The sequence below is a fragment of the Scaptodrosophila lebanonensis genome, unplaced genomic scaffold (assembly GCF_003285725.1).
Source record: "Scaptodrosophila lebanonensis strain 11010-0011.00,11010-0021.00 unplaced genomic scaffold, SlebRS2 tig00000072-arrow-pilon, whole genome shotgun sequence".
Lineage (NCBI taxonomy): Eukaryota > Metazoa > Arthropoda > Insecta > Diptera > Drosophilidae > Scaptodrosophila > Scaptodrosophila lebanonensis.
In genome coordinates this window covers 217,001-236,071 of record NW_022060558.1, presented here as the reverse complement: position 1 = coordinate 236,071, position 19,071 = coordinate 217,001, and the positions used below count along the sequence as shown (strand labels likewise).

At 44.0% G+C, this 19,071-nt stretch overlaps 1 protein-coding gene across 1 annotated transcript; it reads right to left on the bottom strand.

The window, feature by feature from the left end:
- Positions 1–588: 588 nt before the first annotated feature.
- Positions 589–15,569, bottom strand: LOC115625375 (homeobox protein prospero). The gene is made up of 8 exons (XM_030520413.1): positions 15,133–15,569; positions 14,860–14,934; positions 11,576–14,682; positions 11,469–11,497; positions 9,979–10,874; positions 8,277–8,431; positions 2,020–2,164; positions 589–1,771 (listed from the first exon to the last, which is right to left on the bottom strand). Exons 1-8 carry the CDS (start codon positions 15,406–15,408, stop codon positions 1,592–1,594), a joined length of 4,863 nt encoding a protein of 1,620 aa, XP_030376273.1. The 5' UTR covers positions 15,409–15,569; the 3' UTR covers positions 589–1,591.
- Between the last annotated feature and the right edge of the window lie 3,502 nt (positions 15,570–19,071).

Here is a 19,071-nt window from a genome sequence, read left to right as displayed (position 1 = left end):
ACGCCAAAATCGGCGCTCGTTTCATAACTTAAGGCCAAGTTACTAATAAAATTAAACTAAATATTAACTTAGAATTGTTACACTTGGTTGTTTGTTGTTTGTTCTTCGCTTGGCTAAAAACTAAAAGGTAAACTAAATTTATTTAAACATATATTTACACATAAGAGAGAAAAATATATTAAAACATAATGCGCAATGTATAACAGACTAGTGTGTGTGTGTTTGTTTGTGTGTAGTTGTGATTTTTGATCAAAAATATATATAATATAGTATAATATAATGTAATGCATAAGAAGCGCGTGCACAATTAGGTGCAAAATATTATTGAAATTATTACAAAATCAATTTAAAATGTAAGCAAAATTGACACGTTAACATTAAACTTTGGTATAAAGTATAAAATAAATTTGTTTCTAGGGAAATATTGATTGCGCAGTGCACGCCCCTAACGCCCGCTGCTAATAAAAATTCTTCGCTTAACTTTCCTTCTCGATTTTTGTTTTTTGTTAACACTAAAATGAATTCCTTTTTTTCGTTTGCTTAATAGTTTTGTTTTTTGTTTTTGTTTTTTCTTTTAAATAGACATCAAATATATGCTTAATTTTAAAATTTGAAATGCGTCGCAGCTCTTCGATTCGCGCGCCAAGGTTGCGCAATACTTTTGCAAAGCTTGCGCAACAGTTGCGCCAAATGCGGAATTGTTATCTTAATTGTGGTTGTCGTCGTTTAAAAGTTGATTGTTAGCCAAAAGTGAACAACACTTTTCGCTGACCAGCACTTTTAAATGTTTTGGAAATAAAACGCACTTTGGAACAAAGCGCTCTAAGCTGTACCGTTATAAGTATGTGTATGTGTATGTGTGTGTGTGTGTGTGTGTGTGTGTTGATAAGAGAGTGTGTGTGTGTGTGTGTGTCAACTCTTGTTAAATGTATTCTTAGAGGTTTCAACTATTTGTAAAAAATATTTTCAAAAAAATTTCAACTAACAAACCAACGGTAAGTACAGTTTACACTGCTGTTTAAAAATATGTTTATATGTTTATTCATGTATTGTTTTCTCTTTAGAATATTTCTTTTGCGTGGCTCAGGTCTGACTTTCTTTTAAAAATTTGCACTATTTATTGGGTTTTCTATTCATTTGGTACAACATTTTGCTCTTGGCTGAGTTTGTTGTTATATGTATGAGTAGGGATGTGTGTGTGTATGTGTGTGTGTATTCTATGTGTTTTGTTGTTGTTGCTACTTGGGAGCGAAATTTTTGAAAAAATATTTTACGGCTTTGTCGGCGCATTCGATAAAAGGCCTAAACGCATTTATACTTGTATATGAACTTTTCTTCATTTACAAATACCTCGGATTTCTCAATTTCAATTTGTTTTAGTAGATAAATACTTGTTGTTGTGTGTGTGTGTTGGTGTGTTAGTGTATTGGTGTATTAGTGTGTTTGTTGTTTCGTCATATCCAGTGCGATTTCTTACGTAAGTTTACTTTTTTAATTTGACTTTTCGCTTGTTCATGTTCGAGACGGAGCTGGAGGTGTTCGTCGTCGTGATAGTTGGCGGTGGCATTGTTGGCAAAGCCAACTCCTCCACTTATTCCAGCTGCTCTAAAAAATTCGGCGACTTGAAGTATTCGGGCACGGGATCGTCCATGCGTGAGATAATTTTGTATATGGATTTCTTCCATGATTGCTCGGTGTCTTTGCCACCCTGTATTGCACGGAAAAATTCACGCAATGTCTGTTCGACCACAAAGCGGAAATTTTGGGGCACCTGTGTGGGGGATCGGCACGATCGTGTGTGTATATATATATATAGAGGAGATTATTAGCAAGGTACACTATGCGAGTGTGTGTGTGTGTGAGTGTTTGCAAGTGTTGGTGTAGGGTTTGTGTGTGTGTGTGTGTCTGTGTGTGTTTAGAGAGTGTTTCTGGTAGCCCAGCGCTCTCTACGCACGCACAAACACGCACACTTGATAGTTTTTGTAGTTGTTGTTGTTGTTATAAATAGGTTTTGCATACCTCAATGTGATTATTGCGATTGTAGTGCAAATTGAGCACGCGATATAATTCACTATCTCCAGCAATCAACAGATCATCGGGTGTCTTGATGCCTTCAGTGACAGCTTGTCGTGCATATTTCTCCATTTGTATGTAGTAGAATTCTCTGCAGATGCGTAGATGAGGAATATGTTTGGATTGGTCAGTATTGCTAATGCTAGGCTTGGTTTGTTTTTGTTTTAGTTTTTTTTTTTTTGTTGTTTAAATGTAGTTCACCTTTTTGTTGTTCAGCATTGAAATTTACGTAATTAAATGAAAAGTTTAATACGAAATAAAAACAAATACTATACATAATAATAACAAATGAGGAGTCGTAAACACAAAATACATAAATTAGTTAGAAATAAAATGGAAATCAAGACTGGTTGTCCAACATGCAAAAGAAGGGGTTTGTCAAAGAAGTAGAATTACAGAAGCTCATTTGCACTCATTTAAGTAAGTTCTCATACCAGAAAAGAATTCTATATAATCGTAGCATACTTGAAGGGTCCGCCCGCCTTATGCTATGCTATAATCTTTTGTGTCTGTGAACGCCGCCTCCGCCGCCTATATGGACTTAATGCATTATATTGGATTGGCGTTTTAATATGACATTATTAATAATTTGCAGCTCAACACCGAACCAGTGCAGCATGCAGTCTTTTGTGTTGCCCTACATGTGAGTGTGCCTGTGTGTGTGTGTCTGTGTGTATGTGTGTGTCTCTGTGTGTGGGTGCTTCTTTGTAATAAAGAATTTTTAATAAATCTCAAATGTGCAGCAACAGCTTGGGGACTTTGCTCGCCGTTTGCTTGGGCCTTATTCTATGCAGCTAATATTTATAACAATTGCAAGTCAGCGCAGCGTCTTCTGTTCTTGCGGTTCCATTGGCTCGCAACTCTATAGCTTCAGCTGCAGAGCTGACTGGTGGTTGGGGATTTAATTAGCAAGTGCAGTTGCCTTGTTTAGTCAAGTGATTTGCGTGGAAGTGGCATTGGGGGATGCTCTATCTCTACGTATGTACACATATATAAATGTTGTATATGTATATGTGCGATTGCTTGTCTTTCTCTAATGCTGGCGGCACATTGTCTTTACATATCTGTATATCTGTATCTGTGTTGGTGTGTGCTTGTGCCTCACTAATTGTTGTCTTTTGCTGCTGCTGGTGCTGCTGCTGCAGACTTTGTCGCCTCTTCAAACAAGCGACGCCTCCCCTCACACTTCACTACGCTCCGATAATCGCGCTAATTTCAAGATTTCCCAGTAGCAGGCCAAATGCATTTCTCGTGTTGTGCTGGCGCATGTTGATTTTTCCGAACAATAAGCGCGAAGCAAATAGAAAAATTGCAAGCGCAAAATCTTTGCCTGTCAGCCCTGTCAGCCCTCCCCGGAGGCAGGACGGCCGGGCCAGCCACAACTGGCAGGACAGACAGACTGTCTGCCATGAGCCTATTGCTGTAATGAGCGCCGAGCGCCAGAAATGTAATGACCAAAGACAGTTGGTAAGTTGTGCGATGCATTGTTGTAGGCGCGTTTCTGAACAGCTTCTGTTCTTCTGGTTGCTGTGTTTCTTTTTCCCTCCATTTTTTTTATTTTTATTTTTTTTTTTGTATTGTCATGCACAATTTTCCTGGCATTCTATACAAATGACAGTTTGGCCATTGTGTTGGATGGTGGCAGCTTGGCAGCTTGGCGGGCTGGCAAGGGTTAAGGCATGGGGCCCATCTCTAACAGTTGTGGTAGATGTGTGTTAGTTGTGTTTGCACGGGCAATAAGCGGCTCGATAAGTGCTTTGAAACAATGCATTGCCTACTTCTAGGCGTCGCGCATACAGAAGGCGCCACCGCCTGCATGTGTGTGCATGAGAGTGTGAGTGCGAGTGCGAGTGTGTGTGCATGTGTGAGGGTGGATAAAGGGCTGGCTTTTGGCATGGAGAGGCTCACATTTTTGTATGATGCAATTAGCCACTTTGTGGCTGACAAAAAGACAAAAACGCCAGTGTGCCATCAAAAAGGTGTGAAAAGCCAGGCAGAGCTTGAGGCGCATATGCAATTATTTTGTTTGAGAACACTTTAGTACAATGCCAGGAAAAAGGAAGTTTATCTAAATGCCATATGCTCGGCTGCTAAGTGTGCGCCACTTAATTTAGATAATATGCGAGTATTCACACATAAAGTGAAATAATTCTGAATGCAGCAATGGAATACATACATATATAGTTGTATGTATGTATGTATGTGCAGCACTATGGCAAACAAAATGGTGCTGACGGAAATGCGGGGCACTGCTAACTGACTAATTAGTTTATATAATTTTTGTAGCCTATTTACCACGATGACGATGACGACGACTACGGCTACGACGACGACGCGACGGCGCAGATGTTGTTCAGAGCATTCAGAGTCGTAGGCCCATGAAAGGGTGGCATTAACATGTATGCAATTTTTAAGAGTGCAGTGGGAGTGGACGTGGGCGTGGACGTGGGCATAGGCGTAGGCGTGTCAGCAGTCACTTCTTAAAACCTAAACTTAATGAACATACAACATCAACACACACACTGGCACTCGCACTTGGCCTGCCAGGCAAGCGTCGTCGCTGAAGTGCGTGTGAGGGAGGTGGGAGAGGTGTGGAGAGGCTCTCCACAGTGTTATTTCAAGTGTAGGGTATGCGTGTGCGTGTGTGTGTGTGTGTGTGTGTGTGCGTGTCAAGTCGTCGCTTCTTCGCCTTTTTCCTTCGCACAAGTGCCATCACCATTCATAAAACGCATATGAATATTAAGAGAGAGTATACACAGTTATTAATAAGCTCACACATACTCACCCACACATATGCAGACATCTCTACCTCATACATTAATGAAGTAATTGGCAACACTTTATAATATATATATATATATATATGTATGTATGTATGCATAATTGGTATATATACAAAAATGTTGTGTTCTCATTTATATATATACGTATGTTTGTATTGTATGTACTCGTATGTTCCGTTTTCATTTTTTTTTCCAGATATATTTTTTTGTGTTTTCTTTTTTTTTTTTTTGAGCGCAAGATCTTTTCACGGGCTGGCTCTAAGCGCCAAAAGTACACTTAACCTCAAAAACGAAAAGCAAAAAATGGAGAAAAAGTCCGAAACAAAAACAAAACAACAGCGAAATGCACAGCTAAAGGTGGCATGAGTGTGTGTGGGTGTGTGTGTATGAGTATGGGTGTGTGAAGTCTCATGTCTAAAGCATTGGCAGAGGACTGCGCACATATCCTTGAGCATTAGCCATTTTTTTGTTGCTCTCGTCGAGCGCGCACTTCACGCCATCGCTCAAGTAGCGGCGCTGAAAGAAAAGCGCCTAACTGAGTGCCTGCCTTGGCTGCCATTTTTGTATTTGGCCTGCGAAACAAACTAATTAGCCTGGCGACTGGGGAATGGAAACTGGGGCTGAGGCTGGGGCTGAGGCTGGGGCTGAGGCTGGGCCTCAACCCGAGCCTGGTTGGGATTGGGACTGGGCTGTCCTTTGGCTCTGCTTTCTTTTCATTATTTGCATTTTAATAAAAAAGTAACTGCAGATAATGCATTTATACAAGCACCATCTATGTGTGTGCTCAAAAGCCCTTTTCTTTGCCAATGCACACAAAGCATATGAGTGAACTTTTGCTAATTAGCTAACAAAAGAAGTGGCAAGAAAGCCGCGTCGCCGCACACGAAGGGATAAGTACAGTCATCCCTTGATGAGCCCGATCCACAAAGCTCACGTCAGTGAGCGAACAATTTCTAAAGTCTTGCACTTATATTCTAAATAAGAACCCGTGTGTGCTGTTGTTAAATCAGAATTAAACATTTTGATTTCCTTTCTATTAAACCCTTGCATTAAGATAAATCTCCAACTAATCTTTAAAAGAAGTGCCATTGAAGGAAACACAGGTTTTAGAGGACTTGCTTATATTTCCTCTACAGAACTTCCCAAGGCCCAATAAAAAGGCGCTACTTGCAGTTCAGTTAACAAATAATGCTTTTAGTTTTGTAATGCCTAACCTGCTCCCAAAGTTGCAGAAGCAAGTTTGCGAATTGGAGGTATGACTGTACTGGTGAATATGGAGGGTCATAAATGGCGCCTGTAAGTCTGCAGCGCCCTTTCATTTTAATATGCACTCGGGAGCATTATTTTCTTAGTTGGTGGCGCCTGCATCTTTGCTGCTTGTTGCCGGCTTTCCACTTTCCACTTTCCTCGCTATTTTCACACTTCAGTTGTGAAGTGGCTGGCGCAAGTAGGAGCAGTTGTTGTAATTACATGTACGAGGGAGTATCTTGGGCGCTAGTAGGGGCTTCATTTTCTGGCCAACTTCGACTGGGGTCTGATAAGTGCGAGTGCTTTATATTTTCTTAAGTGGCTCCCAACATGCAACATGTTACGAATATATTTATTAGAAAGCCGCATCTTGTGAGTGGAATGCCTTGTAAATAAGTGTGTGTGTGTGAGTGTATTCATGAGAAACTCATAATGTAAAGTTGAAGTGTAACTGGATTGGGCCGGGGGGTGCCGAGCTTAAATTAATTTTAAAGTATTCACTAGATTCCTGCGATTAAAGATTGTGCAGAATTTGCATGACAAAGACAATATGTAAGGAAATAAACTGAAACGTCTTAGAACGACCGTTACAAAACTTATTTCTTCCCCTAAGAACTATCAACAAAGGGGTGCAAAGAAATCAAAAAATATTCCCACCCATTTTAACCTCAGAGCCAAAGTCGAAGTCGAACGCAAAAAAAAAAAAAATTCCCATGCAAAGTAGAATGTTTGCTTTTTCTTCGCTCGTCTCTACTGCATTCAAGACGTTGAGCGGCCAACCCCTTAGGCGGGCCAACCCCTAAGAAGTCGTTGCACACAAAAGGTGCAGAATGGAATTCCGACAAACGGCAAACGACAAACAAAGGCGAATTCGTTCGGGAAAACCCACGAACGTGCCAGGAATTGGTTTGCTTGCCCCTCGACTGCGCAGGTAAGGCACAACCCCAGGAATAGTGTAAGCAGGGTTTGTGTGCGTCTTAAGACGTTTTTAGCGCATGTCTTGGGCGAGAGACATCGGCCAGCTGTTAAGCCGAGGGTTGTAAGCCAGAACCAGGTGAACTATTGTGTCACGGGTCGGATCGGGGCTGAGCGTCCTCAATGGACAGATGTGCGCAACTCACGATTATGTTTTGGCGCGCAAAATCAGTGCCAGCCATACGAGTATGTAGCCAGGATTCAGTCTGGCATGCGGGCCTGCCTCACACTCCTCTCCTCTGATGAGGTCGTGGCACACAGCCTTGCAAGTTGCTCGTTCGCTAGGCTTTGACAGCTGTTATTGTAGCTGCACTTTTCTCTCCTCTATCTTGTTTTTTTTTTTTGGCAACTTCTTTGAGCCAGACACTGCTCTATCTAGCTATCTATATTGAATGTATAATGCACTGAATACTGACAGCTATTTTGGCCATGTATGACAGCCGAGTGTTGCAATGTCGAGTAGCATTGCGCTTTGCATGTGGCAGAGGCAGAGGTAGAGGCAGTCGCGTCAGTTGTTGCCATTTCTTGAGTGCAAGTCAAGGGTTCGACAGTTGCTGGCAATCAGTGTAGATGGGTCTGTGGATGGGGGTCTGCTTGTCAAAAAGAATATGAACGTGAATTGAAAAGAGGGCTCCCCCTCCACCTACTCCTTCTTCTACACGGCGAGCAATTAGGAGGAGACAGAAACGTTATAATAAAAAATAAATAAACACGGGTAACTGAATATGTAGCTGAGGCAACTAATTTCGATTATGCAACAAGATTTCGCAAACTTAAGCTTCATTCAAACAGACAAATAATTCGAATACTGGCATATTCAATATTCATCTTGAACTTTCTTCTTCTTCGACAATGCATAATTTTAAAATAATATTCGTTTCAAAATTCAAACATGTTGTTAATGGTGGTTAATAAATACAAGTCCTTGGAATAATCAAAGGAGTTAAAAATAAGCTTCAAATGTTAAAAATAAATTAATAATAAATAAATAAATAGATTTCAAACAATGATCTCGGAATAAATTATAGCATAGCCTATATTTTCTTCTCACATAATCGAGTTTACTTGTCTTTGCTGAAGTTGAAATGAATCATAAAAATGAATGCTGTTCGAACACAAAACTCGAATTGAATATATTTGTAAGTAGCTTGTCAGGTGAAACTTTGTACAGGTGTGAAGAGATTTGTGCAAACTTACCGAAAGTTCGAGAACCATTTCACCAATTGTGCTGTGTTGTTTTTGTTGAACTTGATGTCCGGGAAGTACATTTTCAGCACCGCTGAGCTCGGATAGCGCACCCAGAAGAACATCAGCTTGGCCTTGCGCAGATGCATCGGCGTCAATGTAGAAGAGTGCACAGAAGTTAAGGATTCACAATTTGTTCTAAAGGTTGATAATATTTGTGTGTTTTTTATTGTAAATGAGTTTCAGTTTGCAAGGATGCGAATGTGTGTAGCGGAGCAAAGAGGACGTACGGACGAAAGGATAAATGCTAATATTGGAAATAATGTTGCTGTTGTTGTTGTTGTTGTTGCTGCTGTTGTTAACGCTTTGAAGGATGTCGAGCGCCACTTGCCCTGAGCTGCTCTCTCCTAGAGTACTATGGAATGTGTTTAAATATTTTGCGGGTAAAAGCGGGGACTACAAGTATGTGGGGCTTAAATAAAGGGGTCTTAGAAAGCGGACTTGCTCTAATTTTGTTACAAGTTTTTTAAAGGCAGGGAGCAAAGAGGTGATCAAAAGAATCCTACAATAGAATTCTAATTTTCAAACACAATTGGAAACTGAAATGTGGGACCGATTTAAAACGGGAAAATAACATAGTTATAGTTTTTTAAATGGAAATTTATAGGACTTGAGATTTCGAATTCTTGATTCTTCAATTTCATAAAAATATTTAGAAAAACTAAAAGCATGAAAAGAGTTAGAGCTGCAAGCAAAGACTTTCCAGATGTTCTGAACTTAGAAAAGTCCTTCTTTCTTGATTCATTTAATTTGTTAGGAAAAGGTCAGCCTTGTTCCACAGTCCCTCGCTATGTTGTTGTTGTTGTTGTTGCTGTTGCTGTTGTTGTGTGATTGAAAACACCATTGAGAATGCAGAGAATGAATGCATGCAGTTTGCATTTGAGCAGACGATGACGACGACGGCGTCGTCCATATGGGAGTGGGTGTTGACTGGGGCCCTGCCAATAGTCAGACATTGATTTTTGTGCAACAAAAACAACAGCAACACAACAAGCAGAAGAAGTCGAAGAAGGAGGAGGGGAAAATGGCAACAACAACAAAGAACAGTGCCATGGAATGGAAAATGCAACTCAAGCCATGCCTGGCCGCATTGAATACCAATAAAAAGCTCAAGAGACGACTATGGAGGAGACGACGACATCGACATCGGCATCGACTAAGAACTTGTGAGCTGTAATTGGGGTGCTTGGGGGCTGCTTGAAGGCGGGGGCACACAGGTAGGGTCGGTCTATGGCAACTTGGTTTTGATTACATTTTATAAAGGAATTTAGTTTAAATGGCAAATAAATAAAACTGAAGAAGACACTTGATTGGTTTCGTTTTGTAAGCGAGGAAAGGCAAGGCAAGCTACAAAGCATTAACAGCTGCTTAGGGTTAAGGGTTTCAATTAATACAATGGAAGTCTACGGCTAATGCAACAAAAGAAGATTGGATTCCAAACATCTTCCTATGGTTAAGGGCTCTGAGTATCCTTGAACTCACACTCATTGCTCTGCTACGCACCTTAAATGCCTAATTCAGACCAAGACATATTCCATTTGGATCGTTTGATTATTATATTATGAATAGATTAAGAATTGTGTCTTCATCTGAAGCATAGGCATTTAGCCCTTGGTGTTGAAACTCACTTTAGTTGTTGTTTTAAAAAGGATATAGTAGGCTGCATGCCATCGAACTGCATCTCAGCCGAGTTGCACTCGGACTGGCGGTCCTGAGCATCCATGGCGGCCCGCAGACAGGTGTTGTAGTCAGGCGAGGCGCCGTGGTGGGCGGCGGCCAGCAGTGCGGGATGAAGCATTGTAGGCGGATGTGGCAGTGGCGGCGAATCACGTGAATCCATGAGGGCGCCCAGACCGCCGGGCGGACTCGAGGACAGCTTCATGTGGTGCATTTGAGCGGCTGTTGGCTGACCGCCGTGCGGTGGTCCATGCGGTGGTGGTGGTGGCGCTGCATGCGGATTAAAGAACGGACTGTACGGCGAGAAGACTTGCGATTCATGCAACGAAGGATTAGGTATGGCCACCGAGGTGGGCAACGATACCGGCATCATGGGTGGTGGTGGTGGAGGCGGGTGATAGGCAGGCGCCTGACCACGCGGTGACGGACTTTGCGCGGGTGTTGTGTTGTTATTGCTGTTGTTATTGCCATTTGGCGCATTGCCAACCGCTTGCTGGGCGGCTGCAGCGGCGGCTGCTGCAGCGACAGCGGCTGCTTGTCCACTAGCCGGCGACACACCATCCTGGGCGAGTATGCGACTGACAGTGCGTGGCGTGATGCGCGTATCGGTGACCTTGTGGCGCTTCTTTTTGGGTGTGACCACCAGGCTGAGAGCCTCGTTCTGTTCTAATTGCTGTTGCGTCTGTTGCTGCTGCTGCTGTTGTTGCTGCTGCTGTTGCTGCTGCTGCTGTTGGGCGGCCTGTTGCTGCTGCTGCTGCTGATCGGGCAGGCAGAAGGGATTTGGACCACCGCCTGTCATCGAATTGTAGAGAGCAGCGGCTGCCACGGGGTTCATGCCCTGGGGCGTCTTCGGTGCCTGAAACATTGCTGCCGCTGTGGGCGAGGGACGTATATGAGGTGGTGGTATATTAAGTGTACTTAAGCTACTGTTAGTGGATGCATTGCTAGTTTGGTTATTGCCGGCCTCAACACTGTTGTTGTTGCCAGCAAGTTGTTGTTGCTGCTGCTGCTGCTGTTGTTGCTGTTGGGCGGCCTGTTGCTGCTGCTGATTGGCAGCGGCTGCTGACATGGCCGCGGCAGCGGCAGCATGGTGCATTTGCAAGCCCATGGCAGCGGCTGCAGCGGCCGCCGGAGAGGGGAACGACAGCTGATTGCCATTCAGACGAGGTGCAGCAATCAGTTGCTGGCAATTCTGGGCAGCAGCCGCGGCCGCAGCCATAGCAGCCATGCCCGCCTGCGTGCTATTCAGCGGATGGGGCTGTGGCACATTCACGGTGCCATTATTGACAGCACCTTGCAATTGGTGTTGCTGCTGTTGGGCCTGCTGCTGGAGTTGCTGTTGCTGCTGCTGTTGTTGCTGTTGCTGTTGCGCAGTCGCTGCTGCATTGTTGTTAGTATTGTTGTTGTTGTTGTTATTATTGGAGGAGGGCATTTGACTATTAACTAGTAGTAGTGAACCATTATTACCTGATTGTGTTTGCGGCACTGGGCCGTTTGTTGTCGAGGCATTGTTGTTGCCACTGCTGTTGCTGCTGTTGCCACCGACACCGGTGTGCTGGTGATGGTGGTGATGGTGACTGCGATCCGCGACCTTTGTGCGTGGCGACTTGCGATCGAGTATCTGCGAGGCCAGCAGCAGATCCTTGTTGAGTTGCTCGGCGGCCGCAGTAACCGAATCCGCCTGTTTGCTGAACAGGCGTCGCTGATGCACGAAGCGCGTCACAATTGTGTCCACCAGGGCCGAGAGCGAGGTGGTTATCTCTGACTTGAGCACATCGGCAAGACCCTCGAGATCCGTGCCGGACATGCGCATCATGGAGCTGTTGTTGCTATTGCGCAGCATATTGAACTTCTCGGAGAGCTCGGACTTCAAGGCGGTGTGGCCGCCCATGCGAGTTGGCAGACGTCCCGCATTGTGGTGTAGTTGTGGACGCTGTGGCTGGTTTAGCGGCGCTTGGGGCACATGTTGTTGCTGCTGCTGTTGCTCAAGTTGCTGCTGTTGCTGTTGCAGTTGCTGCAAGTGTTGCTGTTGTCGCTGCAGCTGCTGTTGCTCTTCTTTCCGTCGCTGCTCCTGCTCCTGTTCAAATCGACGCTGCTGTTCCTGCTGCTCTTGTTGCAACTGCTGCTGCTGCTGATGCTGTTGCTGTTGTTGTTGCTGCTGCTGTTGTTGCTGCTGCTGCTGTTGTTGCTGCTGTTGCTGCTCGGCGGCTTCCTTGGCCATGCGGGCCTCCTGCTCGAAGAAGAATTGCTGATACATGGCCGCTGCATGCGACATGTCGCCCATGTGTTGCAACAGGGGTGGCAACGGACCGTTGAAGCTCTGTGGCAGATTTGGATGACCCACCAGTGGGTTGTGCAGCTTCGAGGACATCATCTTGCTCATCATCTGCGTGAGCATATTGGGTGCATTGTCCAGACTAGCGCTCATGGCATTGGTGGCCGCAACCTTGGTGCTGCTGGTCTTGAGAGCGGGTGGCGAACTTGAGCTGGCGCGCTCCACGGCCTCCTTGGGCGTCTCCACATGAATTCCCAGCGAGTTGTCACCAGCCAGAGAGGCTATGGGTGAGGGCGACAGCTCTACCTCGTCCTGCTGCTCCAGACTGTCGCTGGCATTGTCGTTGTCGAGCTCCTGGCACTCGGACTCTTGTTCCATGCGCGTGCAGAGCTGAACATATTTCTGCTGCATCTCGGCCAACTGCTCCTGCATGGAGCGAAGCTGGGACTTGAGCGCGTTTTTCTCGACACGCTTCTGCTGTATTTGGGGCGACTCCATCTCATTGGATTCGCTGTCGTCCTGATCCAGCATCATGCTCTGCAGATTCAGGCCGAAGTTGAGCCCAGCTGCGGCAGCCACATAACGCTCCATAGCGTGTTGCTGGGGCTGGTAGAGCTTGCGCTTCTTGCAGCCATTCACTTGAAGGTGTGGGGCCTGCTGTTGGGCGGAGGGACTGCAGCGCATGCTGCTCACAATATTCTCGACACGTGCCCGTTTTAGATCCATGCCGGGCTTCTTGAGCGAGCCTCCGTTGTTGCTGCCGTCGCCCAGCTGCTTGTCTTCGACGACACAATCGTCATCGTCGTCGTCATCCAGCACATCGTCCTTGCTGTTGTCCAGCAACAACATGTCCGAGTGACTGGGCGAGGCGAGCGATTCGAGATCGGAGCGTGAATTGAGGCCCATCAGCTCTACATCGTCCAATATGTCGTCAACAGCCTCCTTTTTGGTGGCCACCACTTCATTCACATCTCCGTCCAGGCGCTGAGCATCCCCGTGGTTAGAGGCAGCAACACTGTCCATTGAGTCCGAGGACTTGCGACGCATGCTGCTGTTGTTGCTATTGTTGCTGTGACTGTTATTGCTGTTGCTACTGTGGTGACTGCCGTGTGGCGAGTGTTGCAGAACTGGCACCGTCTGTGTGGCACTCTGTGGCTCACTTTTAATCTTAATGTCCAGCATCTCAGTGTCCTCGATCAGATTAATCACTTGCCTGTTGCTGTTGCTGCTGCTGTTGCTGAGCTTGTCGGCAACATTGTTGTTGTTATTTGTGGCAGCCACACTGTTGTTGTTGTTCAGCTTATGCAGCTCCTGCTTCTCCTGTTGCTGCTGCTGCTGCTGCTGTTGCATGACTGTCCTCAGCTCCTGATCCAATTGCATCAGCTCCTTCTTGCCCTGCAGTATATTGCGGAGCATATGGTGAGCAACCAGATCGTGCTGCATCTGCTGTGTGGGCGATGTGCTCCCATTGGCGCCGCCATTCAACGAACTCACTGATGCCGCACGAGGTGGCGAGCCACTGGCCACTTCGGCACCTCCATCGAGGGAGCGATCGCTGCAGTTCGAGGTGCGTCTGCCTATTTTGGGTGTGGAATTTGGCGACACATTCTGATTGCCATTGCTCAGAGCACTGTTGTTATTATTGTTGTTGTTATTGTTGCTCAGCAATTTGCCCGAATTAAGGCTATTGACGAGTCCGGCAGCACTTAGTAGCTCGGCACTTGTGGCCGTCTCCATGGCTGCGGCCAACATGGCATTGTCCAGCGTCTGGGGCAGACCGCTGCTGGCATCCTGCGCCTGCTTCATTTGACGACCGAATAGCTCATTTAGCATTTTAGCCGATTGCGAGGAGCCGAAGGCCGAAGCAGCCGCAGCGTTGGCAGCTCCGAATAAATTGCCAAAAGCGGCTGTCAACAGTGTGGAGGCGGCCGAGGCGGATGCTGAGGCGGAGGGCGAGCTTGATGTTGGACTGTTGCTGTTGCTGGTACTGTTGTTGTTGTTGCTGCTGTTATTGTTGTTGTTATTATTGTTGTTCACACTGACACTACAATTTGTTGCAGTCGCGTTCGTATTTTGGCTTTGACTTTGGCTTGTTAAATTATTTAAATTAGAGTTTGAATTTGCGTTCAAGGCGCCATAAAGCGCTCCAACTCCAGCGGCACCCGCAGCAGCCGCAGCTGCGCTACTCATGAATGCAGCAGTTGCCGCACAGGAAGTGTTGTTGCCGTTGTTATTTTTGTTGCTACTATTCACACTACTATTATTACTGGTATTACACGAGCTACTGGTATTTGTATTGCTATTGCCGCTCAAGGATCGCGTGCGCGTGCTACGATTTAATTTCGTTTGATTTACGCTCGTCACTGTTGCTGCTGGTGTTGTCGCGCACTTTGTTGCCGATATTGCTGGTAAAGTTCTTTTAGCCGCGCACGTTGTTGTCTTGCTGACGGCCGTTGACTGACTGACTTGCTGGCGTTGCCGACTGCGACTGTTGCGGCGTTGCTGTTGCTGCTGTCTGCGACTTAGAGAGCTGCTGTTACTGTTGGTGGTTGGTGCTGCTGTTGCTGTTGCTGTAGCTGTTGCCGCAGCCGTTGTCACTGCTTTGCCTTCGCAGCCTTCGAGCACGACTACAACGTCGTCGTCGGAGTCGTCGTGCGAGTAGTCGTGCGTCCTCAGTTCGTCGTTATTGTTTCCGCCGTCGTCGTCAGCACCACCAGCAGCGACGTCGTCAACAGCGTCGTCAGCAGCGGCGTCGTCGTTATCGCTGATTTTGTTGTTGTTGCTATTACTGCGTTGTTTCTCCGTTTCGCAGCCGTTGCCGTTGGCGTTCCCTTTGCCGATTTCGCCGCAGTTCGCCGTCGTCGTCGTTTCCTGCGCTGTCGCTGACGCTGCTTTACCTTCGCTGCTGCTATCGTTGTTGTTGTCGGCGGCACACTCACTGCCACCGTTTGAGAGTGTGTGTGTCTGTTCCTCGTACTCACCGTTTAGCGCTATTTCGCTCTTTATAGGCGGTGGTTGTTGTTGCTCTTGCTTAGTTGTTGTTGTTGTAGTTGTTGTTGTCTTTAGCAGCAAGTCGTTCTCATTGCTATACAAACCAAAACACTGCGCGTCGTACTCCTCTGATGACATCATAAGATGATGCCAAACAGCAGCAGCAGCGCGCGCTCTCTTCTCCACGTTGCACTCGCTCTCTAATTAATTTTGTTTTAGCTGTATTTGTATTCGCCGCCTTGTCACTGTTCCTATGGCTGTTATTGTTGTTGCTGCTGCTTTGCTCAACACACACACACATGCGTCGCAGCTCCCCTACTTTCTTGATGATTGCTGTTTGCTGCGTGTCTATTGGCTGCTCAGTCGCTCTCCTTAGACAGAGCACAAATATTCGCCCGGCTATCTTTTTAGTTTTTTATTTTTTTCTGGGGGGGCTCTGCGCGTGTGAACGCGGCGTATGCGTAATTTCAAGTTTAAGTTTTGTTTGACAAATCCAGTGGGTTTCTGTTTCTTTTTCCGTTTTTCTCTTGTTTACCTCTCTTTCTGCAAGTTGTGTTCGACTTCTCAATGTATGTGTGTGTGTGCTTCAAAACTTTGTGGCCTGCGCCTGCCTAGCCTTTGCTTTTTACTTTATCCCTGTCTCGGCCAAACGTTGAAATTTTGCTTTCGCTCAACTTGTTTGCACCAAAAATGTTGTTCAAAATTCTTTCTCTTGTCGTTGACAGTTTTTTGTTGTTGCTGCAGCTCTTGTTGTTGCCTGCTTTGATTTTGCGTCTACGTTTTCTACGTTTTTTTCTGCGTTTTCTAATTGTGAATTTTGTTTTGAATTTTCTTTCCACCACCACACACATGCGAATGTCCTTTGCATTTAATTTTATTTAAATTTGATTTGATTTTTTCTTTCGTTTTGTCGTTTTCGGTTTGTTTTTGTTTTGTTCTTATTCGTGTTGTTGTTGTTGTTGTCGTCGTCGTTTCGCTTTGATATAATTCTCAAAAAGTGTTTTTTTTTTCAAGAATGTAATTTCGATTGAAACTTGCTTTTGGATTTTTATTTTTTTATTTTTTTTAATTCTCGTTTGTTGTTTTGTATGTCTTTTATGCTTTTCGTCAAATAATCCTTGCTTGCGCTCAAAAAGTCTTTCTGAAAAGGAAAACGAATGCCAAATGTTGTGTTAAAATTTAGGTTTTGAATGCGAAAAAGTGAAAGTGGCGCAACCTTTTCTTTTCTGGGATGTGGGTGCTCACTTGATTGGTGCTGGCACAGGGTTGGGAATTGGGTATTGGGAGTTGGAAGTTGGCAGTGTGTTTATGTGTGTGTATCGAAGGGGGTTGCTTCAAACGTGCTGATCTTTGTCAGCTGAACCTGTACGAAAGCTAAGCCTTTGTCTGTATATATGTCTGTCTGTCAGTATGTGCGTGAGGCGGCGAGCTTGTCTATTCCAAGCAACCCTTGTGTGATGCGAATACAATGAGCTGTGGAGACAGGTTTTTATCTAATTTCTCCACCTTAGCTTACTTATTTAGCTGACTTTCTGCGTATGTAGTATGCGTGTGTATGAGATATTCAGCAGCTTTTCGCCCTGGCTGTAAGTATGTGCTCTACATTGTGCATTGTACATGTATAGTACAATAAATATAGATAAGTCATTTTATTTGGGGGTCTGATAAACAACTTTGGCTTACTTTGTGGGCGAGCACAAAAGCACGAATATATATGTGCACTGAATACAGTCGAACCTACAAATGAGCGAATATTGAGCATTGCAAAAAACAAAATAAAGATAACTGTAGAGTTGGTTGTTTATTTAAAACGATATTCGCTTACAAAAATCAATGTTTCTCCCATTAGCAAATTTAAAAGCCGTTGCTGCGGTTAACACCTTTAATTTATTTGTATAAAATTTGAATCTCTCTTTCCGTGCTCAATCGAAGACGTTTTTCTTTTGCTTTATAAATGGATATTTTATTCACAATTATAGGAAACCATAAACATAAAAGTAGTGACAAAAACTACAATTGTGGTCTGTTTGGACTCGAAGGATAATTAAATCCTTGTTCAGTGTGGCTTTTTAGACTAATAAAGTGAATATAAGCCAGAAAATAAATGCGAGTCCGTGTCCTATCTCTGAACATAAGTACTATATAGTCAAGACAATAGTGGCTGGACATTCAAAATGTACTGTAAATACTTTTAAAAAGCTCAAAGAGAGATCTATGGAAAATGTTCTTTTATATTCAAAAATGGCTTGACTTTATGAATAATGCGAGTGCACTCACTTTATAAGCAAATAAACCAATTTTTTTAAATTTAGTTTTTGAAGCCTCGAATTAATAAGTTATTGAGGACTTAATTGAATTTTTTTTTTAAATATAAGTAAGTGAATAATAACATCAAATTGTACGTGAATTGTTTTAGTTTTTTCTAGTTAATGTTCTTCCTTCTTTTCTATTCGAGTTCGACTGTCTGTCGATATTCATAGTCGTGTGTGTGTTTGTTGATCTGCCTGGAGCTATCATTAACTGTTTATGCATAAGCACTCGAAATAATCAATAAGAGAACTTTGGAATGGTATTTTCGTCAAGCTGTTGGTGGGCGTATGGCTGCTGATCAATTCAATGACTTCGCTATCTAACTAATAAGTATATAGTACATGTACAAGTATTTGAATAAGCAGACACATATGCCCGGCACACACAATTCCAAAGAACAGAATCCTCCCCTATAGCTGTGTGTGCCTGCAGCGCCTTAAAAGCCAGACATCGTTGCATTTTAACTGAATTTGGTCTTCTGGCATTTAATTGCATTGGAATGCAATGCTCAATAAACCCACCCGTTGTCGAAGTCAATGTCAACAAAATAGACGTGTGGCTGCCACCCCAACCCTATATGCATAAACTCGAATGCATGTAGATGTATGTGTGTGTGTATAGGTACGGGTCTGTGCCTTGTCTTGTTTGTATCCTCGTCCTTTCCTCTGCAGCGGCACCAGGCTGAATGCAGAACTAACGACTGTACTTGGAAGGCAGACGGGGACAGTCAGTCACCCCTATGGTCGGTCGGTGCTTGCTGGGTCGTATCTGTAGAGCTTGGTATGCTCGTGCAGATCGGTTCTGTGGTGTGCCTTATGGGACCAGAAGGAGTAGAATGGACAGAAAAGTACATATATTTACCACAAACAAAGCGTTATTTTTCTCTGTCGTCCATCATAGATCCTCCTGCAAATGAAGAAAATTAAGTTGTAGATTATTTCAGATTTTTTTTAATAGTTCTTATGTACATATATGATACTATTTTATACACTTAAGCTGGCAAATTATCAGTTGGCAAATTTAATTGGAACTTGAATTGAATCGTTAAATTTGAGATTGGGGACATGGCCGTAGCGAAAAATTGATCATTTATTTATGAAAACAAAATTTCAAATTGTTAAATTTCACACTCTCGATGTCGCAATGAACCAACTTTATAATAGTTCCACGATCAGAAATCTTCTAATTTTTTAGTAAGTTTTTTTTTTTAATTTTATTGCATTTGAAACCTTTTGATGAATACTTTTTCATTATTTTGAATTTCATTTTTCCCTATTTTTCCATATTTTACATGTGTTTTTTGTGTGGTGCAAATAATTTGATAGCAAAAATCAAACAGAAAAAATGTTTGCCCCTTGACTTTAGGTCCTGGCTACGCCCATTATTGGGAATATTAGTAATAATTCAGGATGTTGTAGCTAACTAACTATATTATGGAAGTACGAAGAGGGTATCATAGAAGTTTCCTTTGTCAACAAAAATACATTTTCAGTA